This window comes from Amphiprion ocellaris, chromosome 10, assembly GCF_022539595.1.
Source record: "Amphiprion ocellaris isolate individual 3 ecotype Okinawa chromosome 10, ASM2253959v1, whole genome shotgun sequence".
NCBI lineage: Eukaryota > Metazoa > Chordata > Actinopteri > Pomacentridae > Amphiprion > Amphiprion ocellaris.
Genome location: NC_072775.1, coordinates 17,193,054 through 17,219,597, shown reverse-complemented (window position 1 = coordinate 17,219,597; position 26,544 = coordinate 17,193,054). Strand labels below are relative to the sequence as shown.

The following is a 26,544-nucleotide window of genomic DNA, read 5'->3' as shown; positions in this document are numbered from 1 at the left end:
GCAAACTCAGCTAATTAAATATCAAAAAAGCAAAGTCCTTGATCTGTGAGGTTTTGATGTGGAAGGACAGATAACACAACATTTTTTGCTGACTACGCAAACCTGGCCTTCCCTCACCTCACCCTGCAACTCACGGTTGTTTTTTTGTACCACGCTGGCAATTTAGTGACACAAACTGAAACCACATAGCATACAGAAGCATTTACACACCATTTACAGACAATAATAATCCATAATATGCTGAGATTGAATGGTTTGTAGTTGCCATTTTTTTTAAATACAGTTTATCCAGACCCTGTTGTTCTTTGTCTTGTCCTCAGTTTTCCTCCACATGTCATCACCTGATCATTGTGCTTCCTTCACCCTTGTTTACAATTACAGTCATCAGACTCAGGATACGTACTCTTTGGTCTCAACACACCTCTTCATCGCATTCATTTTTACAGCTCAGTTGTGTGTGTGTGACCTCTTGTCTGTTTTTTTTCTTTTATATCTGTCTGCTTGTTTTAGCTGATGGTTTGCCTCCACAGTAACAGCTGTATTATTGATCTTAGTCCACATAAAGAATGCCTTTGGCCCTCATTATCTGTCTTGTGAGTAGGCATTTGCTCAAATGTTGATCGGCGCTGACACTTTGCTCAGCAGCATCAGCCTGACGGCACATCTGCACAGGCTGACATTTTCTGCATGCATTATTTATACGAACAGAATTAAAGCAACAAACAATCCACTCAGGTTTTGTATTATATTTGTGGCAGTCAACTTAAATATTGAGTGCCACTGATTTATAAAAGTCAATATTTTTAATTCTGCTTGTCACTGCATCCTGTGACTGACTGCATGTCTGACACAGATTATTGTCCACTTATTCCTGACAGTGTGAAATCACAGCAGATAAGTTCATCACTCATGATTGACCTCCTGAAACATACAGAGAAGGGGCTTCGCAAGACACTGTAGGTCACATATACACCAACAAACATTTCTTCTTTGTCTGTGTAGAAGCTGTAGTGTCAAGCTTTATATAATGTTGGACTTTGCTTTTAAGTCTGTTACATCATATACACAGCTACTCTTCAGATGTACAGTATCTATGAAAAGTACTCACCCCCCTTGGATGTTTTCCCCTTTAATTGCTTTTTAAACATTGAATTATGGTCAAATTAATTTGGCTTTTTAAACAAGAATTTATAGAAAAAGAAGACACTGATTTATACAAAATAATGTCAATTAATTAAACATAAAATGTAAAAAAAGGGATTGCATATATATTTACCCCCTTTTGAATGACTTGCCAAATTAAGGTGCAGCCAACTGGTGCAAGAAGTTGCATAATTAGTAGAATGGAGATCACCTGAGTGCAGTGAATGTGTCTCAAGTGACTCTAGTATAAATACACTTTTATGAGGAAGGTCCAGTTACTGGTACATCAGTACTTGTGGCCATAATTACACCATCAGGACAAAAGAGGACTTCAAGCAACTCTGTTAAAAGGTTACTGAAAAGCATAAACCACATAATGAAGCTAAAAGATTTTCAAGTCACTGCATATCCCCTGGAATACAGTTAAATTCATCATTAAGAAATGGAAGGAATATGGCATGTGTAAATCTTCCCAGAGCAGACCATCGTCAAGAGAAATGTGACTTGGGTGAACATGTCGTTTCTCAACAAGACAGTGACCTACAGCATACAGCCAGCGCTGCACAGAAATGGTAAAGACAACATGAATGTTCTGCAGTAGCAGATTCAGAGCCCAAACCCAAATCCAATTGAGAATTTGTGGCTGGACTTGAAAAGGGCTGTTCACTCACAACCTCCATGCTCTGATAGAGCTTGAGCAGTTTTGCAAAGAAAAATGGGGTAAAATTGCAGTGTCCACATGTGCAAGACTGAATGAAATCCAGCCACACAGGCTCAATGCTGTCATTGTGGCCAAAGGTGCATCGACTCACTACTTGCTTAAATGGGGATGACTGCTTATGCAACCGGTTATTTTATGTTTTACATTTGTAATTAGTCGGCATTACTTTGTATAAATGTTTTCACTTTGACATGACAGAGTCTTTCTTTGGAAGTTCTTCTCAAAATTTATCATGATTCAATGTTGGAAAAAAATAAATAAAAGGGGAGGACTTCCAAGGGAGGTGAATACTTTTGATGTGAACTCTTCAAGGTAATTAAGTTTTTAATTTCAACTTAGCTTCTAGCTGTTCTTGTTTTAGTTTAGTCACTTTGTCTTAAAGCTCAACAGCTTTGTTTACTTTAAATGACATTTCCTATTTGTATGCCTACGTCTTGTTTATTTGCATTTATGCTTGTTTATATTGTAAATGACGCCTTAACATCAATGCAGCTCCACATTTTAATAAAAATCGACTGAAATGTGCAACTGTCAGAAAGAAAAATGCTGTCAATGTAAACTGCTGACTGAGAGGTAAAAGTAGAGTTAACTGTGACATAACAGTTAGCCGATGATCTTTCATATTGATTCCCACGCATGATGTCAAAACTTTTCATAAGGCTGAAAAGAGACGCTTTCCATTAAAATACATGCAACAAAGACACCGCTGATCTAAGTTGTTCATAATGGTAAATTATTTGCGGTGAGCTTTTACCTCATTTGGTAAAGGTTAAGATTAATTTCTGTTAAACACCACTGACTTTGTTTATGGTTACAAATGTATTCAAATGTTCTCTTCAGGAAGCTCAAGACAATGGTGTGGTGGTAATTTAAATCTTTTTTAAAAAAATAAGGGGTTCTGTGGCAATTTAATGGTGCAAAGTCATCAAGTGGTGGGAATGGGGAGAATCTCATGAGACAAATGAAAGGTCAAAATTGATGCCGCAGAGGCTGGAATATCTTAAATTCAGTCTCTAGCATGGGTCAAGCTCCACAGTCTTTAATTGGAGCTTCCTTCCTAAATGCACACTTCTGTTTTTATACATCAGCCCAAAAATAAATCAATAAAATAACCCTGGTGACATCATTAGGGTGATTTTTTTCATACTCTGGACAGCTCCTTCAGACTCACAGAAACTCTACGCTGTTTATGCAGGCTGAGAAGTGTTTCTCATTATGAATAAGCTAAACTTCATGTGTGAAATCTGAGAAGTGCTCATTTAAACTCAGACCTACCATAGCTTACTGATGACACATTAACTTTTATTGATTCATTCTTAGAACTAGCTGAAAGGCCCTCAGGTGATGGGGGGCGACAGCCTTTTATGCAACAGATAAACGCCTAAAACAAACCAGGTCTGAGGGTTGCTGTCCTGAATACCTCATTAAAATTTCAGCGCTGATTTGACCTTCTTGCTCTTTCTCTTCTCTGTTGGAGGCACCAGAAATCCTGATTCAGCACGATTAACAAAAAACTAACAAAATTTCATTTCATCCCCTCATATCACCTCTAAAATCAACAAAATGGTAAAATTTCTGTATCAATGTGAAAGCGTTAGAGCTATTTTAAAGATGATGTTTTGAACACATGATAATTTCAACATGAGTTGCAATCTCACAGTGTTTGACATTTTGTTTGACATTTCATTTCACATGTGGAGCACCCAATCAGGAAATGGTGTCATTTATGGGAAAAATGGGTTGAGTAGTTCAGCTTCATTCTTCCATCCACAAAAAGCAGATGGTGAATAAAGAAACGCCAAGTACTGTAATATCCAAACAAGTGGGGGGAGTGAAACAGAGTCAGTGTCCTCATCTGTTTGTACAGCTGCAAGTCCTTTTCTTTCTACTCTGACCTTTGCCCAGAACAGACACTATTCTGATTATCGATCAGGACCCTTATTTAACAGGAAGTACTAAAAAGCAAATGCAAAATTTAAAGTGCAGCCCAATGATCGTTCTCTTTTCGTTATCTTTTTCTAAGTAGACAGAGTATGTGAAACTATTTTTACCATCAAAGCGAGAACAATTTGTTCAAAACCGCAAATGGGGAGTGGTCAGTTATTTCATGTATTGCCCTACAAAGAAGGTATTATTTCAGTAATTTTGGTAAATTTTGGCATCAACAGTCCTCCGCCATGGTGATTTCATTATTCACAATGAAAATGGTTGGATTTTAAAATCATCCATGGTGCAAAATAAGAATAAATGCTTTAAAAGGCCTTCGAGCTTTAGTAATCAAATGTGATTTGAGTACTCGATTCAATCAAGCTGATATTTTCAGCTTATTCTGATATGAGTAAAGTAACATGGCAGTGCACATCTCCCCCATTCTTCCAGGCACTTTTGAATACAGAAAATCTCTTACAAATGGAAAAGCAACTACACGTGAATCTAAAGCTGACTAATTTTTTACTTCATGAAACGCTTGCAAAACCTATTTGAATATTTTTAAACCTGCACATTGGTTTACGGTCTTCTCCCTCACATTTAACTGTGACTTGTCATTTAAGGCATGTTACCACCACCACCTGTCTTTATAAAGAACTGTACACACAGCTGAAGAGATGTTCAACAGCCTAACACGATCAAAGAACGTCCAAAATCATGTACTGTAGGAGCAAAATCACACTGATTGAGGCATAACCGACACATATTTCAGTATCAAAATGTGCCAAATATAAACTTGTTACAAGCTGGATCTGCTAATATACCCTGTTCATTCTGTTGTCATCTATGCATGTTGTTACATTTGAATCTGGGAGTTTGTGAGATTTTTCTCTATTTGCTCTACTAGTCTTGGGATTTTATACTTTCATTCAAAAGACACAAACCACTTCAGAAAAAAAATTAAAAAAATAAATTGACAAAAGACCAAGCAGAATCCCCCTTTGTTTTTGGTGGTTATATTTCAACATCAGCATATTTTCTTGGCAGCTTATAAAAAAAGAAATGAAACAATGACTACAGCTAAGTATCAGTCTCTCTAAGCCATCTCTGTACAGTGTAGGTCCGACTGATGAGATGTACCACCCTTCATTCATTCCCTTCTGTAATAAAAGACACATTTTTTTTGACTTGTAACATTTGGACCTTTTGTCTTAGCGCCCTTTCATCCAAATAATTACAACTGTTTGAACAATGACTGAGTGAGAGACCAAATTTGTGTCAAAAGAAACAAGAATGAGCCTCCCTTTACCTGTCCCAGGTACAGAAAATAACAAGAAGAGCTAGAAAATAAACTCTGACATTTAACATCCTTTCTGGGAGGTAAAAGTCTTTTTGTACAAGTCCCTGGTGGCCCATCATCAATTAGTGATCCATTGTCTGAGGTTTTTTATTTGAAAAGGAGCTTTTGTGATAAATATGTTCTGTCCTGATGTGCCTCAGAGTTTCAAAACCAAATGAGACCTGCATCAGGACGGAATATACGAAATTCTAAAAATTAAAGAATGCTGGCATCCATAACACCTTACTGGCCAATTGTAGAGCAGTACGAAGGGATTAGGCTGTCAGTTGAGACGTCAGTATTCAGACTAGTGGAGTGGCGGTGAAAGTAGTCCATCCACTTAGAGCTGTCTCGGCAAAAAACGGGGCCTACTTCCAGAACAGCAGGTTATGGGGTCGAGGCCAGCAACATCGTCCCAGATCATTGTGAAAGGGTGATGTCTACCAGAGATACAGACGAGCAAAAAGTGAACGTGTCTGGGAAGACTAGTTCCTCTCCTGCACAAATACAGTCTCCTGCGGACAAAGCCCTGCCTCCTGCAGCGTGATGTCATAGTCCAAGTGGGCTAGCTTCCTTCTGGGAAAGTTGGTGACAAGTTCGAAGCGTTCATTAGGGTAACCCTTGGACTGGACATGTCTTACCAGGGCCTTAAAGGGAGACAGTAACATACAGAAGGTGAGACATTCAAAAAAATAATATTTATGTACTACCTCCAAGACCTGCTAAAATGACACAATTTATCAGAGACAGAAACAGTAAAAAATGAAAAAATGGTTGGATTTTCAACTGTCCAACATTCCTTGAACCAAATTATGTGTGACTTTTGTAATATTCCATCAAAATCACTTTATTATATAGATGTCACCACAGAATAAAATGTGCCAGATTCTGAAAAAAAAACTGCAGACTGTGTTTACATAGAACAGATAGGAAACAAGTATGAAAATTAATCAGAGATTGAAGTAGCAAAATATCTATAGTATGTAGATAACTCCCCCCGCCCCCCAGTGTTGTTAAAAAAATTTACATGTTGATTCTAGGATTAAATTTTTTCATAAACTAAATAATTAACTAATTTTTGAGTTCTTTATACTTCTAGCCAGGTTTGTGATGTTTCCATCGAGGGGCAGAACTTTATATTGCAGTGAAAAATTTTCCCAAAGTGAGTAAAAATGTGAGCAAAATATTCCCAGAGACTGCATAGGACACAGAGAGTTAAAATTCACTACTGATTATGCATTATAAAAAAAGCTGTGTCGTTTATTTTACTTGAAATAAAAGTAAATATGGTTTGTACTCACCAGAAGTTTTGCTTTAGAAGACAATGAAATTTGCTCTCTCTGTCCATCTGGGTAACGAAGCATCAACCTGGCTTTGGGACCTAGTAAAAAAACAAGTAAAAGCACATGAAATATGTTACTGATATTATGCAGCTGTTGAATAAACCAAGACGTTTACCACCGTAAAAGGCCCATTCTGAGCCAGGAAAGACTATGATATGGTTAACATAGTACCATAATGCTCAAAATGAGATCCCAATTTAATTCTGAGTTCAAGTATCACAACAGTGTCTGAGCGTCTCCAGCAATAACCAAGTAGTGTCTCAAAACAGCATGACTCAATTTTACAGTCTGTCGTACCATTGTCGTCAGGACAGTCCACATCACAGGTTGTTGTGGTAGTGATCTTGGACGTTCCAGCACTTTCGGTTACTGGGGCGCAGTGGTTTCCCCCGGAGTCTGCATCAGGCGGAGGATGGCGAGGACCAGCAGCCGAGGGCTCCAGGTGGTTCTTTTTGCTCTCCTCTTTCTTGTGACTGTGGTTGTTTTCTTTGTACGGAGACTTTCTGTGGGAAGAAGTGGAACTATCAGGGTGTAGACGCTGCTGGGCTGCAGCAGCCAAAGGGGCCGGGGTGTGTTTGTTGGTAGAACTTTTCTCTTCGTGGGGTGCCGGCGTTTCACTGTCTGACCCATCAACCGAGATGGGCCCCTCGCTGTCGGAGAAAGGCTCTGCATCTGATTCGTCGTCTGATCGGGGGGAATCGGGGGGTTCAGGGACATTTGAGGACTCATAGTGGGTCTCCTGTAGGGAGGCTCGGATGGCTGCCTCCAGCTGACTGTCTTCACTGGCGTCAATCAGACTCTCCTAGAACAAAAAACAGATTGTGCAGCTGTAGAAAACATCTCAAAGAGCAGGGAAAAACAACACAAAGAATGAACCCATGGCTGTGTGACAATGACAACATTGAATATCACAGTGCTTGAAATACGTTAATATGGATAAAAGTGATCATTTCTGGAGAGGACTGCTGATACCTGAAGCTGAAGACATTTAGCAAAGCTGAATTGCAAAATTTTGGTAGCCAAAGTCCCAAATAACACCTCTAAAACTGATCTGAGCTGTGACAGAGGAAATTCCAGCGGAGTCATAGAAAGAGAGGAGCGCTCAGAATGAAAACAGAATGAGAATTAGAGGTGACACATGAGATGAGAAACCTACAGAGCGAGCTCGTTTGGCAGGGGGAGCTTGACAGGATGGTCCATCGAGCTGCCCATGCTCTGCCAGGAAGCCAGTTGCCTGCTCCAGGAACGACGCCACATCCAACTGGTTCCACTCCACCATTTTTTGACCTAAATTGAACACAGTTTGAACAATACAGATCAATAATGCACCTTATTAAAGAAGTCAGCAAAGGAAGTACAAGCATTAAAAAGAGACATCAGTTTGGATGTTTTAGGCTGAGACGTCCACTAGTTGACATAACTTTCGCATAGTTTGTATAGTTACACCGGTATCAGTAAAGTACACGTTTATCCACACATTGTTTTGTTTAAATCTATTGCTGGCTAGTATTTATTCATTTCTTAATAAGACAAGGATCTCTTGCTCTGTTACATAATATTATTTACAACTTTTGTTTTTGATTGCTTTTAAAATACTTTTCATAATAATATTTGTCTTATAAAAGTTACGCACACAGGCATTTTATTCTGTCCTACTTCAGAAATATCTAAAGTAAACCCCCTAAATTCAGATATACTGAATGGTAGCATTGAAGATAAAGCATTTGAACTATGTATAATACATTTTTGTAATAGATTCCAGAGATCTATCAGAGTGTGGATTGTGAGGATTGCTATTATATCTTTCAGGTCAGTCACCTTTATTCTTGATTACAACTTGATTGTGTTTGTTCAAGGGCAAGGCAAATTTTTGTCATCCATGAGGTCTATTTGTTACAAAGCTACCAGTGAATACAAATATCATCAACAATCAACACATAAACACAATTACATTCTAAGTCACACAAAAAAAATGAGAATTACATCAAATTGTTCAAACAGTTCCTAACTTCAGCATAAACGCTCACCTGTACGGGGATCAAGGATGGAGATGTAGGGAAACTTGTTCAGTTTATAAAACTGGATGTATCTTTGTCCCTCTTCGCTATCATGATATACCTGTAAAGAAAGAAAATTAATAACACAGTGAAGGGACTGGAAAGCAGGAAAACTTGAGTTGAGTGACATATGCAATTATTAGAGCCTGGACTTTGATTTCCACACAAAGAGGAAGCTAATGTGATGATTACAGGCTTTTTCTAGAGTGGAAAAAGATGTGGGTACGGCAACATCATTAGTTCCTTTCTGAATGAGCACCCTGGTAACTGTTCCGTAAGAGTCATGGCAGGAATCTTACTAGGTTAGCTCTACTAACATTTCCAAAATAATTTTCAGCATCGTACTTGTCTGAGCTGCCTCCTATCACATTAAGAGGTGGGCATGTAAAACATATTTCCAGCTGTATGTCAGAGTCTTTCCCCTGATTTTACCTGCAGCATCCTAAAGCAGCTGAATTCATATGAACAAGAAGTGGAACAAAAGAATTAGCATTCTTATTTAGAATTACCAATTATCCCCAATGGAGAGACGTGATTGGTCAGGATCTAATGGCAAATCAGATAGTGTATTTCCCTTCATGTCAGACAGGTGAGCTGTCACACACAGAATTGCAGTTTAGAAACAACTGTTAAATCCTTCGTTACAGAGCCGATTTCCATTTTGTCTTAAGTTTATCAAGGACAACTATGCATTTTGTCATTAAGTGTACTGTTCAGTTCAACATGTATGACAAATATTGTGCAGATCCTGTGGCGCTCTCATTCCCTGCCGAGGTTATGTCTGAATTAAGTCATGAGGACCCCTGATGTAAAATAACCTATGCTTGAATGACAAAATGGCATAATTTTAACACAATGATGAAACTATCAATATTACATTTCCTATGTAAGAAAAGGGCTATATTTAAGTTTTTTTTAAAAAAAGTAATTGCAACTTCTTGTTACTGGTATGCTAATTTTTCTTCTTCAGCCAAGTGAGGACTTCAGCGGGATTGATGGTTTGTCCAAACTGCATATTGTATGTAATGACTGTTGAATAGCTTCAGAAACATCCCTTCCTTCATAGCTTTCTGATGTTGCATGGCAAGTTGGCCATTTTCAACAACTGTCCGAGATAATCTAATATTCACATACACTCTGCAGTGTGATTGGTCAGCTGTTTGGAGTGGGTCAGCAATGGGTATCCAGCTCTTTATTCTAGCTCTTTTATTCAATCATTATTGATCTATGTATAGAACTTTTTACATCTATAACTCAATGCAGCAAAATCAATGTCTCCCTGGAGAGATAGTCTGAAAATATGCACCATCTAAAACAATTTTTAAATGAAATTGTGTCACTTCCCCTCCTCAATGATGGCTAGCTAATTTTAGCCTACCTTCCAGTGTGTCTATTAGGATCAACTATAAACACGTGATTTCCAATGTGGTTGGACAGCACATCTTATGAGATCATAACCTGGCCTTTAAAATATGATACATTGTGGCTGGGGTCATAGTACTGCTGTGTACTAACTTAAGCAATGTTTCTGTTGCTGTGCCATCTACGCATTTCTGATTTTGCACTTCGAAGTAAATACATTTCCCGTAAGAAGTTTAAAAGGCCTTCCCCATGAAATCAGTATTGTCCCAAATTGTCTGTAGGATTTGATGCTTTAGACGACATCAACACAAAGTTTGCAGATGTGAGAAAGCATCACACGCCACATATGACACTAGGTTCTGAAAGCTGCATACCTGCCAGAAAATGAAGTGTTCTCTGATGATAGTCTTTACTGCATCGTTACTCCACACATCCCTGTTCAGGCACTGACAGGCAAAGTCCTGAACATTCTGAATGTTGATCATTAGCCACTTGTTCTCCAGCTGCCCACAGTCTTTAGCCTGCAAGCCCAAAAAAAGAAATTGAGAATCAGAGTAAACTCAGGATACTAAGTTGGATTGATTCCTTTACTGTAAGACGAAAATATTAAGCTGGTACGTCTGGATTTAATGCATATGTACAGCTTGAATACTGACATACAAAAAAATGGAACAGTCATAACCATCTACATCAGTGGTAGGTGATCACGTGTCGTGGTTGTCAGCAGGTTTTCATCTGGTTTCCTACCCATTATCTACACAGTCATCATTCTAAAATTTCACCTAAAGTTCACACAAAGTGAATGAAGGTGTTTTGTAAAGTGTCCGGTGAGTGACTCCTCACCGTCTCAAAGCTGCCTTTGTGCATGAGCTCAATGGGAGGACGGAAAAGGTCTGCCAGGGTGCTCAGTTTCTTATCCACTGTGCCACCATTACGCAGCTCCTGTTCCTGGCGGACTAAGAAAAACAAAACATTCGTGGTCATTATAGGACAGACTGTCCTCTCAGCTGTTACGCTTGCCGATGCATACTTGTACATACTCACTTGTTTCTGTTTGGAAGTCTCGGAAACCATCAAATATCGATCGAGCGGGCCTTCTTCGCTTTGGCACTGAATACGTAACAGACACATAAAAAGTCACTTTTATCAGATGATTTAAACACAAGCCAGCAAAAAGTATTTTGTTTGTTTTGCATGAAACAGAATAAGAGAAGAAAGAGCATGATACCTCCAAAAAGTGGTTCTGGTTCCACTAATATGTCCTGCTTCTGGGGAATTGGTGCTCGTACTTCACTGCAACATCAGGGAACATAAACTGAATTATTTTAAGAGGAAACCAATCTAGTGCAAGACAACTAGCATTGATTAAGTTCTAAATATATGTCTCTGATTTTCTTACATCACCCAATAGGCAAACCACAGCAATGAAATTAATACAAAATATTCTACCTTGCTCACAGTTAACCCAAACTAGGGAAAAAATGATATACATTTTTTTTTAAACTAGGAGTGTCTTTATGATACTAAAGCATGACAACAAAAAGGTCTAACGAGTTGGTTTTACTTTTGTCTGACACAAATTTGTGGAGATAAATATGAGCTTACTCTGTAGGGGGAGCTCTGCTGCTTGATGCTGCTGAACTGGAGCTGGTGCTGGGCTCCTCTGCTATCCCGCCTCCATCCAGAAACATAGTGACTGCCATTTCCAGGTTATTGTTGCATGCTTCCAGCATATGTTTTCCTACACTCTCTGTGGCCCCTAAAAAGTTTCATACACAAATGTACTGATGTTATAACTGTTTATAGATGAAACAGTGACATCAACACATGTTGGGATACAAAAACATTTCTGGACAATAAATTAAGAGACAGTTAATGGAGAAATTAATGTGAACATTCCACTGAAATTAACAGCTGACAAGCAAGGATCTAAAATACATTGGCATGAAATTTCGTATTGATGTCAAAAATAGTCATGAAGCCAACCTGTACATATATTTGCAGCACAGCTGACCATGATCGAACACACTGAGATATGAAAAGAATATGAATTCGAGGTGAATGTAACAATTATACTCTGTATTTTCCATTCTATTTTCCCGCATTTGCTTATAATATAAACACAAACATTTGATATAGATTTTGTCATTCAGTTACTGAAGAATCACGATCTCAATATACATCAGCCTGAAAATTTGTCAGTGAAAAATGATTATTTTAGGCTTCTCTGGCATACAAACTGCATAGAATTATCAGATACACTTTGTCTAAATTATTGAAATATATCTTTTGCAACTCTATTTTTGGCACCGATGTGTCAGAAATGTCTTGAAAATTATCTGATGGCATCTGTGGCAATACCAAGTAAAATTTGGCCTAGTCAGTTTATTGAGTAAGATCTTGTGGAAAAATATGTAGCATTATGAAGATGATAAAACACATTGTAATTGTGCCAAAAAGTAGTTTTGATAAATGTGATGTTTGCAGCTTCTCAATGGTATGTTGAACATGTACATTTAAAATCCCATACTAATGCCTGCATGTAGTAACCAGTTTACTACATACTAGGGTTGCACAATAAATTGTTTCAGCATCAACATTGAGAAGTTTGATGTGATGCAAGGCAAATTCACAATTAATCAAATGCTACCACGTTTTTGTTGCTTGATACAAAAAAGAAACATGATCTCACTAATTAATCTACAAGAGAAGTCTAACAAAACACAGTTTAATCTGGTTTAAGGACTCTTGGGTACATGTATTTTTGATTTACAAGATAAGGAGTTTGCTAACATGAGATGAGCAAAAAGCAGAAAAGAAATACAGAAAATAAAGATCTTGTTGCAAAATAAACATAACACCAGTTGTTTGCCATTTAAATCAACACCACAATATTGATGATATATATGATGAGTGCAAAGCCAGATCCAAATGCTATTAAAAATAAAACAACTACTGGATGTCTTTGCTAATTTTAAAACATGAGAAAAATTCCAAACGACTTTTAAAACTGTTAAAAAATAAAATAAAATCTCAATCATTCTGGAACAATGTTTCTAAATATTATTATTTGAGCCATTTGGTGAACCAACAGTTATTATTTGATTGTTTGCATCTTTTAAAGGACGGTTTTCATTCATTTTACTACTTTATAACGGATATAAAACTATAAAAGCTGTAGATGGTGTTCACTGCGGATGGATTATGAGATTTCCGACAAGTCTTTGCAAGGTGACTGCAACACTGAAATCACTTTATGCCATACAACTGGCTACCAGTTCACGTAGTAAAAATGCATCCAGTTTAAAAGAGTTATAGTTTAGTCGGCGGCAATGCACCGTACATGCAACGTGATCACTAGTGCATCGGCTAAACTAAGCAAAAACACCAGAACAGTCGAAAACGCCTTCAGATCATGAATTCATAAATGTATGACAATCTTTTGCATGGGAGAAAACACAACACGAGGATGAAATTGTAGATTTTTTAAGGTGATTAGACCCGCGTTGCTACAATGATCTTTTCGTCTGTACTGCGCATGTCCGTTTCACTTTCCAAGTCTGGCAGCCCCTGAACTCAGTCTCCTCTCCTCTCCGTTAAATAACTTCAAACTTGAAAACTGTCCATCGCGTCGAAGCCCCTATAAACTATCCAGAACCTCAGTGCTAACAGTTAGGAACAGAAAGTGTGTTCATTTACGCGTGGTTAACACGGCATCGTCACAGCGGAGATGACAGGAACACAACATGAAGTCAGGCTGATGATGAAGAAGGGAAATGTTGAACAGCCGACGTCCATTCCACATTATCAAACAACAAGCCGTGCAAAAAGAGCTGAAAACCCACTATATGCTAGCAAGTTCGTGTCTGTAATGAGCACCACAGAGAAAATAAGATGTTTTTAAGTGACTGTGGAAGATAACAGTCAAAGCTGGTGCCTCAACGGTCCCTTTTCGGAGTCTTTCACTTGAGTTTAGCTGATAACTGGCTGTGCTTTTCCCCTCTGCAAAGCATTGACAGCGCAGGGGCAAGAGCAAGACTTATCGGCCGTTTTCTTATCTGCGCACTGATTTCGTGTTTTTTCGGCCAAGGGACCTGTTCCTGTATGAGCACACAAATCGACCCGATAGACCAAACACTAAATAAAATGTTATTTTTACCTGTTATTGCTGTGAATTGTTGTATTAACCCATTCACCCCCGGAGCTGAGGTGTCTCCGAGCGCCGCCATCTTACCGCCACAAACAACAACATAGATGTGGCGCATGCGCTACGCCGTCCTTTTCCTCTGCCTGGCGCGGCGCGAGCCCCATGCGTTACCATAGGCTTGCACTGCATTGTGGGTAATGTAGTTAAGAAAACCAAACTGGCGTTTTGGTGACATTTCCATAATTCACTCAAAAATGTGTACATTTAATTGGCCTTTCCAGACAGTTTCTGTGGGTTCTCATCAGTTTTACAGAATTCTAATCTTATGGTCACTAACATTGTCTTGGATATACTGATATTCACAGTAAGTCATGCAGTAAACACTGGTATTTTCATTTTTTTGGCAATCTGTGCTTGCTTAAAAAGTATCCTTTCATATTTTACGTCAGAATTTCCCGGGTAAAATTTTATGACTAGTGATTACGCTTGTTGACTTGTTTTTCATTTTTAGATTTACAGTTTTATCAATAGGAACATTCCACATGGAGTTTTACATCACTTGGTTGCTCATCATTCCAGGCTAATTTCATATTCACACATCTGCATGGACTTAAAGACAAACAAAATGACTAACAGCACACTGAACAATTTGAATAAATCTGATTTAATTTGAACTTAAATGACCGTCAGTTTGAAAATAAAGAAATCAATATGTATTACTTTGCTGTCTCTGAAGATATATTCTTTGAGACCCAGCTACATAATTATTTGATGTTAAATCACATTTCAACATAATACAGTATTCGTCATGACAACTGTATCTTACAAATTTAAAACTACAAAGACTTGCTTCGTATGTAGTGTCATTTTATTGTTATTTGCATAATACATTCAGTTCGAAAACGGCGTCAACCAAGTCCCAAACCTGAAGACTTAGTTCTAACAACAAGGAGCTAATTTTAGTAATTGCTCCTTCAGTGACCAATCAAGGCCATTTTATCTCAACTACGATATCTCACACAAATCTGTTGTGCTGCCTGGCATAAACAAAACGAGAAAAAAGATCACTTTACAAAGGGAAAATGAAGATGGCACTGCATTTCTACATCATGAGATGTCTAAAACTATATTTACAAATACACAAAGTGACGTTTTCAATCCCACTAGCCAATTGTACAGTCATTTTAGTTAAACTGAATATAAAATAACATTACATTCATATCAGTAATGCCAAATGTTCTTGCTGATAGCCTGCTATGGGCTCATAAATGTTCTACATTTGATTTCTGGTCATGATCACTAACCGTGAACACATGGATTTAAAAGATGTGTAATCATAATTTACATTTCACTGAAAAACAGCAAATTATCAGCTAAAGGCATCTATTTTACAATACTCAACAGCATTTTTTGCTCTTATTTTCTTGCCTGGAAAAGAATATTCAATATTAACACAGGGCACTTTGACCATTTTAAATGCTGTGCTAAATACATATTAAAATAATTAGATAATGATCAGCATCTTATGTTGCACAGAGAGCACTGGTTTTCGTAGTTTTCCTCTTAATTCACTAATGCAGTGAAATCTGATGCCTCTTTATTGAATTAACATGTGACCTTTCAACCCTGAGATGGGGAATGGTATTAATATAAAAAAAAAAAGCATCACTTTTTAATTGTAACGGTGCGTAAATTCACTCAAGCGTTATATACATAAGACCACAAGGATGATTCATTTACTTTTGGTTCTGGGTGGTCTTTTCATTGTAAGAAATCCTATGGCAAATAAGGTCAATAAATATACACAAATTCCTATTTCTAAGCAATCCTGAGGGCCTAATGTATCATTGTGGTGTCTTTATACATTTGAAATTTGAGTTCCAAAACGTGATTAAAAAAATTGTCTGTGCATTAAGTAGCTTATCTTAAATTAGTTAACATTTCTGTGAGATCAGTCCAGCCATTATAATGTAAATTCAATTCAAAAAAACAATCTATATTTAACGGTTACCTATTCAAATAAAGTACACAAACAATTTTCTCCAAGTCAAAAGAGAGCCAAGGCTGTAATCAGTGATGTATTCAAGCTTAAAAAAAACTACGAGGTGATAGTGACACTGATTACAAAAACCATCTTTATGGATACATTTTACATTCTCATGAGTTTTATTTTACTGCAGAGGTCACTCTTGTTAATCAGCAAATGGATCTACGAGCTGTAAAAGATTTGGACAAGGAGTAGACAAGGCTGCTGGACATCAAAGTTTGCCCTTCATTAGTAATAAGAGTTTATTAAAAGGATACATCAGTTTAATCTGTAAGGATATGTTTTCCTTAAAAAGACTGATGTATGCAACTGCCACTATATTGTTTTAAAACGGCACGGTGTCAATATGGCATTTTAGGCTTCATTTTAGATCTTTGTCTAACAGTCGAGTTTGGTACCTCGGTCTGGACAGTTCTGACATATACTGAAGCCGAATGAGGAAACAGCATTCTGAAGGATAAACTATGCAAATTCTATTTTATCATGACATTTCCCTTTAATGTTGAATTGGTATTTTACACATTGTGTAGCTTCAGAAACCAGTACCATTCTGTCCAACCAAATCCAACATGACCAAAATCCCTCATATATTAAGAATGCCTCCTTTTCTTGCAATATCATAACAGTGCAACTTCCTTAATGTGATATATAAGACAGATTTTGTGATGAGTAATGCATGGTAGAAGACAGATGTCTCCATTCTGTATCCCACATGCAAAACAACAAATGAAAGAAGGTACGGAGGAAAAATGAGGAAATGAGTTTTGGGTAATTTTTCATTTTCACAGTTCCACCTTAATAAATAAAAGCGTCCACACAATAGCATAGATCAGGGATTGAGTGAGTGCATACATGCATACATGTATGTTGAGTGAGCCATGGGTGACTTTTGATGTTGGAATGTACATTGTGTAAGGAGTGACGATATGATTCAGTGAGGCCGATGTGTTTTAAAAGGTTTTGTTTGTGTAGGCAGGGCAGGCAGGGAGGTGAGGGAGAACACTGTGAAGTCGGCAGGTGAATCGTACACTGCAGTTTAGAAGCGGATAAAGGTAGCGTCGATCTGACGTACACTGGGCAACGCCAGCATGATCTTTCGCCGGTACTGTGGATCCTTCTGTAGCGGGTTTCTTTCAAGGTAGACCGTCTCCAGTGACTTGGCATTCTTCAGCTCATCAAGATCCGACCAGTTATCTATCTGATTATCGTTCATCTGAGGAGAGATTGAAAGACAACAAACACTATTGGTCTTGTCGATTGCGAAGATGTAGAGCATACTGAAATGCTTAATTGATCATTAATAGGTAACTAACAGGAATAATTAATAAGAATTTGTAAATAAATGAGGCCGCTATTTAACTGATCAAATAAAAAAATGACTATATATAGTATATAAGTTGGTCAGCACCACTAAGAAAATGATTCTTGAAGTGAAAATAACTAAGTAAAGCATCCGCAGCAGACAGACACTGAAACGGGGCCATTCTTTGAATGTTGAAGCACTGATGCTTTTCAGTTGACGAACTTAAAAATAACTGTTTTTAAAAAAAAAAAAGATATTGAGAGTAGAAATTTGGGTACTGAGTCAGAGGTTTGCAACCACCCTTGGCAAATATTACATCTTGCAGCAATCTGTGGCCAGATAACAGTATTCGTATTCCTGAATTACACCTTTTCAGGCATTCCTCCATGCAGATCTCTTCAAGATCTGGGACAGTTTTCGGTCATATTACACTTAAAGCAAGAAATCTACCTACAGATTTTCAGAGATGTTCAAGTCAGATGAATGTAAGGCTGTCACAGAAGTGTTTCTTTAGGTGAATTTTGAGGTCTAGTTGGGATCACTGTCCTGTTGTGAAGGCCACCCTCTCTTCAACTTCTGAATCAGAATTTGTTGATATCTATTTAAGTCCATTATTCCTAGTGTCCATGCAATGTTTAACACTGACTTTTAGTATTTATCCAGCTTAAGCACTTAGCTTAACATGTAGTATGGTGCTTTTTTCTTCAAATTATACTTTTTCTTCTTCCTCCAAAAGTTAATCGGTGATCACGGCCAAGAAACTTAATTTGGTAGATGTTGCTTTGCAGACTTCAGATGCTGACATTTTTCCATAAGTTTGCAGGTAAAGTTCATTCTGACGACTCTTCCACGCACAGCCTTTTTGCTACACATCACAATGGTGCAACACACTCCTGTGTCAGCTAAACCTTCTTGCAGCTTTCTGCAATCATATGGGAGTTCTTCCCTTTGGGCCCAGCAGACATGCAGCTTCATCTGAGAGTTTTCTCTAGATCCTTTTATGTTGAATTCTATAGTTCCCCATAAATGCCATGTGAAGTTTGAAGAATGGTAGCATTTATCAGCACCATCAGTTAACAACTTCTAATATATGTGTATACATGCTCCAAGTATTTTGTAAGGTCACGAAATAGAAAGCGCGTTTTGATTTAAATAAAGGACTATTTCCTTTTGTCCATCTGCTGCAGAACACTAAAATGTTTGAAAATAAAGTTTCATAGAGCAGCACAATACGTGTATGGGATTGTAAACTAGAATCAAATCGCAACCTCACGCCTGATTTACCTTTACAAAACTTCATTACATAACATTGTCCACCTACTTTTCCTGTCGCATCAAATATACTAGTTCAACTAATCATGTATCACTTTGAATTAAATTTCAATCAACTCGTGTTTCAGCTATCGATCAATTTTTAATTAGTTTTATCTGTTGATCTATTATAAATTATTTCATTCATCGTGTTTAATTAACCAGCCTAATATCAATTACTTGGCTGCATATTATAAGTCATGTAAGGAACTGCACAAGTGTAATTAATAATTCAATAATGGCTGCACTCGCTTTCATTGAGACAGTTCCAGGATCAGTTATTGTGCATGCTGCTTTAACCTGCATAACTTAAAATGAAGCAGAGATATTATCAATACTATGAGCTGTACCAAGCTTTCCCCTGCTATGTCAGGTCCAAAGGTCTGCTGGGAAAAGCGGCTATTTGCAAGCTCACCTATCATAAAGCTGCACATGAAACGACACAAAAAGCATCAAATGAACTCCATAAATAATCTGTACCCAGAACTCCTGCAGCTCTGTCAGATGGCCGATGTTCTCAATTTTCTTTACTCGATTGGCTGCGATGTCCAGTGTGGTAAGTTTTTTCTATGAAGGAAAACAAATGTTTAAGTGTCTAGAATTAAGCATGTTGTTACATGTTTGCAGAATTAAAGAGTAAGGAATCCAGTCCTTTCAGAAATGAATTTCAATAACTCACGTTGTTTTCTAAACCCTCGATAACCTCAATGCCGTTGTGGCTCAGATAGAGCTCTCTCAGGTTGACAAGGTTCTGTAGGCCCTCGATTTTAGTAATCCGGTTACTCTGCAAAAAAAAGCACAAATTACAAACCACTGTTTCAATATATCAACACTCAATTGTATTCTTGTGACAGCTTCCACAAAAGATGAAGAGATTTCATGTGAGGATACCTGAATGCTTAAAACAGTCAGGTTGTGTAAACCCTCCAGATTCTGAAGCTTTGTTATTTTATTAGTACCAAGAAACAAACTTTGCAAAGTTGAGAGTGCATCCAGGTTCTCGATAACCTGTGAACACAACAAATTAAAAGAAACACGTTATATTGTATTCCTGGCGATTTCACAAATGTTCTATACAGATTTAATGCATCAAGCATATTTTTAATACAAGTCATATTGACAGAACAGCTTAACCAAACTTGTCACTGTGGCAGAGGCCATCTGGATCTCACCCTGATGCGATTGGAGCCCAGCTCCAGCATCTCCAGACCTGAGATGTGATCCACGTTCGAAATGCCACTAATTTTGTTGTGAAGCAAAAAAAGTTTCTTCAGCTGAGTCAACTGCTCCAAACCCTCCACCTTCCTCAAAATGTTGAAGGACACGTCAAGCTGCCTGTGGGTAAGTATTATAATAACTTATACATGCTGCAAGGGTTTTCTGTTACTGTTGACACATCAACCACATAAAAGATACAAATAAAGGAATTTCACTACCAACAAATCTAAAGTTTTTTCAGACTTACTCCAACTCTGTGAGGCTGTGCAGGTTCTCTAGTTTGCGGATCTGATTGTCATAGAGATCTAGTTCCCGCAGTGAGCTCAAACTGTCAAGGTTTTCTATCTTTTTGATGAGGTTCTGTCGTAAGGAGAGTGTCTGTACAAACAGAGACATGAAAAGCAATTAACAGATAAAATCAACAGTTCTATTTTAGTATTATAGCACATACTGTGGGCCTTTGTTCTTTGAGACACGACTAACAAATACAGAAAGCATGGGAGAAATAAAAATGCTTCCAATTTATTCAAATAAAAACAAATGAAGGATAAACCTCAGATATGCTCGCCACGCTGCTACCACTACTTTATCACTTACTGACAGTGGCACATATAGAATGAGGATCCTTACTTTAGCCTTCTGTAGCACCTCCAGTCCTTCAATTTTTCCAATACGGCAATGAACAAGATCGACATCCTAGAAAGAACACAGACAACTAAGGTTGACTTTTTTTGTCATGTGCAGTCCAGCACCTTACATGAAGCTGTAGATGTAAAACAAAGCTTTTACCACATAATATTGCAAACAAAAAATATGTCTTCACTCCTAAATATATATATGTATATATATATGTATATATATATATATATATATATATATATATATATATATATATATATATATATATATATATATATATATATATATATAAATATATAAACTCTGTTAGTAAAAATTGTATTCTTGAAACTCAACAGAAATATTTTAACCCAAAGTGAGTCAGTAGAGATAAAGGACATTTTACTAAAACCCTCTTCTAACCTCTTCCTCTGGGTCCAAAGTTATGGTGTCCATGTCAACAGGAGACTCTTCTTTACCTTTAATGAAAGCAAGAATAGATAGGATAAAACTAAAACGACCATTCCATCAAGGTATAGTACTTATAAACATAATAATGACAAAAAAGTCTTGATGAAAGCTGTGGATAAAGTGATCGTTACATAACACTGTCACGTAGCTAGACCTATTACTGTGTGGCTCACTTTTGAATATTCATGTAAAAATTTCACGGTTGAAAGTCTGATGGGCAAATTATATCTCTTTCTTTGTGCCTGCTGGAGATGATAATAATTTACTTGTGGTAGAGGGCTGATTGGGGTCCACGTCGCCATTGATACTCTTCCTCCTGGTCTCATCATCACCAGACTCCTCAGACTCACCCCTTCGGTCCACTGCAATCAGGAGACACAGAGAAGCTTAATTTGACTACAAAGATGCACAGCTTCTGTATGGTTATGTATCAGTGACACATTTTTGATGATGCACATGTAATATGATGCAAAGACCAGGCCCAGCTGCATCTCATCTGCTGAGGAGGCAGGAAATGTCATGTGGAGCATCCAGCCTCATTCTGGCTGTCTAAGGCTTACCCTGGCCGTTAACTACACCGTGATGATGCACATTTCTGCACTCTGCAATACGCACAAATACCGGGTGAAAAATCGAACTGACGCATGCCACATATTTAAACATGTTAGTATTACTTGCTGATAATGGGATCCCATGTGTTTTTCCAGTGTGGAGACAGCTATGGTTCACATACTTATATTAACACACATGCTACACACTGCTAACCATGTTAGCTAGCTAGTTAGCTGACTGGACCAAAGTTAACAGGTTTACAAGGCAAATTTAAAACATGCAAAGTGGGCGGACAAGCGGCGTTACACAAAAAAAATCCACTTTCAGACCAACAAACTACACAAAGCACCTAGAAAACCCGAGACACATATCGCTTATCAGGATTGTCTGAGTTGACGTTAAATGAATAACGCCAGCTAACGTCTTGTTGTTAGCTTGTGAGCTAGCAGAGCAAGGATGAAGGTCTGGTTCGTCACCGCAAGAAACGGTTGTCGAGGGTGCTCAGATAAAAACAGACAACTTTGTCCACATGGTTTCCACTTCACCAGGCTTATACAATCGTTTCACGTCTGCATCGCTTGATATTTTGCTACTCACCTTCCATTTCTTGAAGCTCTCCAACAGACAAGGAAGCCATGTTTCTTGTAAACACTCCTGACAACCGCTCAGCCAATCCGCTGGAGGCGCGTCCTCCTATCGGGCACCAGGGGGCGCTGCTGCCGCATGAATTACAAACTGCAGGAAAGCAGCTGGTACACAGTGTACAATGCGTTAAAGCAAATTATACCGTAAATCAAGCAGCGGGGAAATAACTGAGTATCATTATTCACACACAGTATTTATTATACAAATATCAAAATACAGTAATTTTATTCAGCGGCATTTTGTACTTCAGATTTCAAACTTTTTTGAGGAACATGTACTTTGGACTCCTCTAGATATATCTGACAGCCATTGATCCTATATTAGTTACACTGCAGATCAGAGCATACAGAAAATAAATGACCAACAAATGGAACATGATGCATTGTGATAAATCAGATGTGGTCGATGTACTAACATACAACCAAATTACAATGTTGTGCATCAATATTCCAATAACAGGAAATCCACAGTAATACAATTTTGCAAGGATAAATACTGCAAAATAGGTAGTCTTAATTTGCAATCTAAGTATTTTTCTTAAGAAAAAATCTAAATGCATGTCTTAAATGTTTAATTAGGCAATACATTTTTTGAAAAGATAATATAGAACTGGGGCTGCACAGTGGCGTAGTGGTTAGCACTTTCGCCTTGCAGCAAGAAGGTCCCTGGTTCGCGTCCCGGCTTTCCCGGGATCTTTCTGCATGGAGTTTGCATGTTCTCCCTGTGCATGCGTGGGTTTTCTCCGGGTTCTCCGGCTTCCTCCCACAGTCCAAAAATATGCTGAGGTTAATTGATTAATCTAAATTGCCCGTAGGTGTGAATGTGAGAGTGATTGTTTGTCTTTGTATGTAGCCCTGTGACAGACTGGTGACCTGTCTAGGGTGTCCCCTGCCTTCGCCCGAGTCAGCTGGGATAGGCTCCAGCACCCCCCGCGACCCTAGTGAGGATTAAGCGGTGTATAGATAATGGATGGATAATATAGAACTTCCTTCTGGAGGCATTTTACTTTTTTTTGTTTTTTGTTTTTGCCAGATATAGTTCATAAAACATAACAGGAAAATAAATGATAGATACATAGGTACATACATTAATAAAGATCAAATGAAAATAAATAAGTTAAAATAAAAATAGAATAGAAAAGAAAAGAAAGAAGTAATACAAGCAATATCACGGAAGTAATAAAAGCGAAATATACATGATGATAATATGTTTGCACTCGATATTGCAGCTTATATTGAATATACTACTGAGGAATTATTATTGCGAAAAACTTTGACATTATTGTTCAGTGTGAAGTGTCAGATGTTTCAGTTGACGAGGAGCTGTCCTATACTTTTTATCGTTTTTACTTAGGTATCTAATGGGTGAATAAGCAGGATGACAATAATTTGCAAAAGCGTTCAAATAATTCTTTCATATGCCAGTGCAAGGCAAGTAGTATTGTATGTATGAAGTACAAAAGAGCCTGACTTCTAAAGCCCCTCTCTCTGTGAAGTCCCTGCACTCTCACAGCAGACTGTTTATACAACCACTTCCCATCAAGTCCTGCATACCTTCCATTTTAAGAATACTGCCGCACAAGACTGAGGCACTTTCTGTGGCATCCAAAAAACCTGCTGACCATAGCAGTATCCAAATCCTTCATAGTAACATAACATAACATAACATAACATAACATAACATAACATAACATAACATAACATAACATAACATAACATAACATAACATAACATAACATAACATAACATAACATAACATAACATAACATAACATAACATAACACAACATAACATACAGTCTGACATTTAAAACACACAACTACAGCAGATATACAGATTCTGCAAACCCGAGCTGAGAACATCTATTCACTTCTCTGTCATTTCTTTCTGATAGCATAAACTTTATACGTGAAATATTAGATGTGATAAAAAAAAAAGGAACATAGAGTATAATTCATTCTCGACCTGTTGTTTGGATAAACAGGCAGGGAGATTAACCAAATGTTCCTCCTTATCAGACTGATAAAACAACATTCTGTGCTAGCATATGACTGGGATAAAGTTTGACCATGCTGCTTGCTTAACTGGGCCCAACTAGCTAAATATTTTTGGAACCTGCACAGACCACATAGCAGTGAAATGTGCTTATTAACTCCTCTGAAAAAACAACAGTAAAAATCAGAATGTTGTTTTGTGTGACTATAACACAGGTGCAGAAAAAAAAACCTAACCTCCAATCTGAAAATATACACTAAAACTACTGTATTGTTCAATAAAAAAATGGATACCATGAAGCATAATATGATCACTGCACAGAAATTCTTGCATTACCAAAGATTCTTTACTATTTGCAAATAAAGTCTGATAACTTAGAGACTTCTAGACAAAGTGTTTTATAATTTTGTCTAACAGTTTCAGAGATAGTTTGTTAACCCAGGCTTGATGGTAAATGTTTTTTTTTTTGTTCTAGACACAGAGGCGGCTTTATCTCATGGTCGGTTACTGAGACAATCTATGCCATAAACTCCTCTCCTGAAGGAATTTCTCAGAAATATTATGAAAGCTGAAGTCAAAAGGACAAGCTCTGTCCTCCATCATTTTATCCATGATAATAGCTGCAAAGTGTAGCGATGTTTGAAAGTGAAAACTGAAAGTCGTATCTCTCTGTGATGAGTCTGATGTGTTCCCTTTTTAAAATGTAGCTGATGACCCTAAGCATCCAGCAGCTGTACTGTATTCACTGACTGCAGGCTTAAGGCCCATTCCCAGTGTTTGCATAAGCTCAGAGTCACCCCAGAAAAGTCATGTGGCATTCTTAGTAAAAATAAAGACTCTCTCCACAGAAACACAAACAGATATAAAGCTTTAACTGAGATCCAAATAGTAATAAAGTTCTATAAACACACTAAAATCAGTAGTGCTGGATTTTATCTCTACAAAGCTCCGTGTTTCTAAGATGAAAAGCTCAAAGCACGACCTCTTAGGCAGACAGTCATGAGGCTCAGCTCCTTGAACAACACCCACTCACAGATCTGCACTCACGCAAACATTCAGACCAACCAAATTATAGCTAAAGACAAAAATATTAGAGCAAACCAAAAGGAAAAATGATCTGGCTACCCTCAGCTTCCACAAACTGAGAATGACATTAACTTAATACAAACTGAGCAACACAATGTGCCTATTTGGAATCCAAAATGAAATGGCAAAAATATTTTACAGCTTATTGATTTTCTTCAGAATCAAATGTTAAATTACATATCCTTCTAAGACGAAGATTCTTTTTAGTTCCATTACTTGTTGTGATTAGTATTTGCAGCTATCATCATTTGCAATGTCAGTTTCAGTGGTAGTAGAAATATTCAAATCTTTTGCTTCTGTAACAACATACATCCATAAAAAATCTCACCACATGTAAAAGTCATGAATTCAAAATTTTACTTTAAAAAAATATAAGAAATCTGTATTATCATCTAAGTTTATCTGAAGTACCAAAAGAAGAGGAAGTAATTATGTATGATATTACAAAATCAATTTTGTTTTTTTGTGCTGAATATTTTAATCTTTTAGCTGGTTTAGGTGGACCTTATTTCAACAGTACTAGCTTTACTTGATATATTTGCAAAATAGAAATACTTTACTGATCACCAAGGGAAAATCTGTTGTTACACTAGCAAGCATAAAGAGTAATGTCACCACCACCACAATAGAAAAATACAAAATAAAATAGAAATGTAAATATAAAAGAAAAATATACTAAGATACAAAATACACAATAAAGTCTTAAACATACTATGGATAAAAAAATGAAATGTCAAATGCTCACAAGGAAAATGGGAAGCAAAAGTATAAAATAACTTAAAATGAAATGCTTTCAGTTATACAGTTTTTCGATTTATCAGTTGACAAACTGCAACACTACACAAGCTTGTACCACTATAGTGAAGCTTTTAAAAAAATAAAAACAAAAAATTGTTAATTTAAGGATATAATAAATAAGAATCATTAAATTAGGATTAGTAGATAAGAAACTTTGCCAAAGTAATGATCAGGTTCATAATATATTACCATTTTTGAAACCAAACACAACATGCTCCATGCAGCCACTTCACGGCAGAACTTCGGGATCTGTCCTTACCTGTTGCCATGGTGACCGGTTACTGTTATCATGGTTACTGTCAATGGTTCTGATTGGACAGGGTTACAGATCCAGTTCAGTTGTTCACGTTTAGTGGTTTCCTCTGCCTTTTGGAGGCTGCGGAGCTGAAAACTAATTTACAGAGGTGTCGGTGCAGACTCCTCAGCTCACGTGCCAGCCACAGCCAATCAGAGGCGACGC

The 26,544-nt window shown here is 37.4% G+C and overlaps 2 protein-coding genes across 2 annotated transcripts; both read right to left on the bottom strand.

Moving 5' to 3' along the window:
- Positions 1 to 4,789: 4,789 nt before the first annotated feature.
- On the bottom strand, positions 4,790 to 14,170 carry ubxn7 (UBX domain protein 7). Its single transcript, XM_023285760.3, has 11 exons — positions 14,054 to 14,170; positions 11,500 to 11,653; positions 11,123 to 11,187; positions 10,939 to 11,004; positions 10,738 to 10,850; positions 10,269 to 10,415; positions 8,503 to 8,593; positions 7,632 to 7,762; positions 6,773 to 7,277; positions 6,434 to 6,513; positions 4,790 to 5,779 (listed from the first exon to the last, which is right to left on the bottom strand). The coding sequence occupies exons 1-11, from the start codon at positions 14,157 to 14,159 to the stop codon at positions 5,618 to 5,620; spliced, it is 1,620 nt and encodes a 539-aa protein (XP_023141528.2). The 5' UTR covers positions 14,160 to 14,170; the 3' UTR covers positions 4,790 to 5,617.
- Positions 14,171 to 14,891: 721 nt separating this feature from the next.
- On the bottom strand, positions 14,892 to 22,230 carry ppp1r7 (protein phosphatase 1, regulatory (inhibitor) subunit 7). Its single transcript, XM_023285762.3, has 10 exons — positions 22,159 to 22,230; positions 21,276 to 21,371; positions 20,962 to 21,017; positions 20,551 to 20,616; positions 20,168 to 20,298; positions 19,875 to 20,037; positions 19,594 to 19,710; positions 19,382 to 19,486; positions 19,183 to 19,269; positions 14,892 to 17,301 (listed from the first exon to the last, which is right to left on the bottom strand). The coding sequence occupies exons 1-10, from the start codon at positions 22,196 to 22,198 to the stop codon at positions 17,125 to 17,127; spliced, it is 1,038 nt and encodes a 345-aa protein (XP_023141530.1). The 5' UTR covers positions 22,199 to 22,230; the 3' UTR covers positions 14,892 to 17,124.
- Positions 22,231 to 26,544: the final 4,314 nt, after the last annotated feature.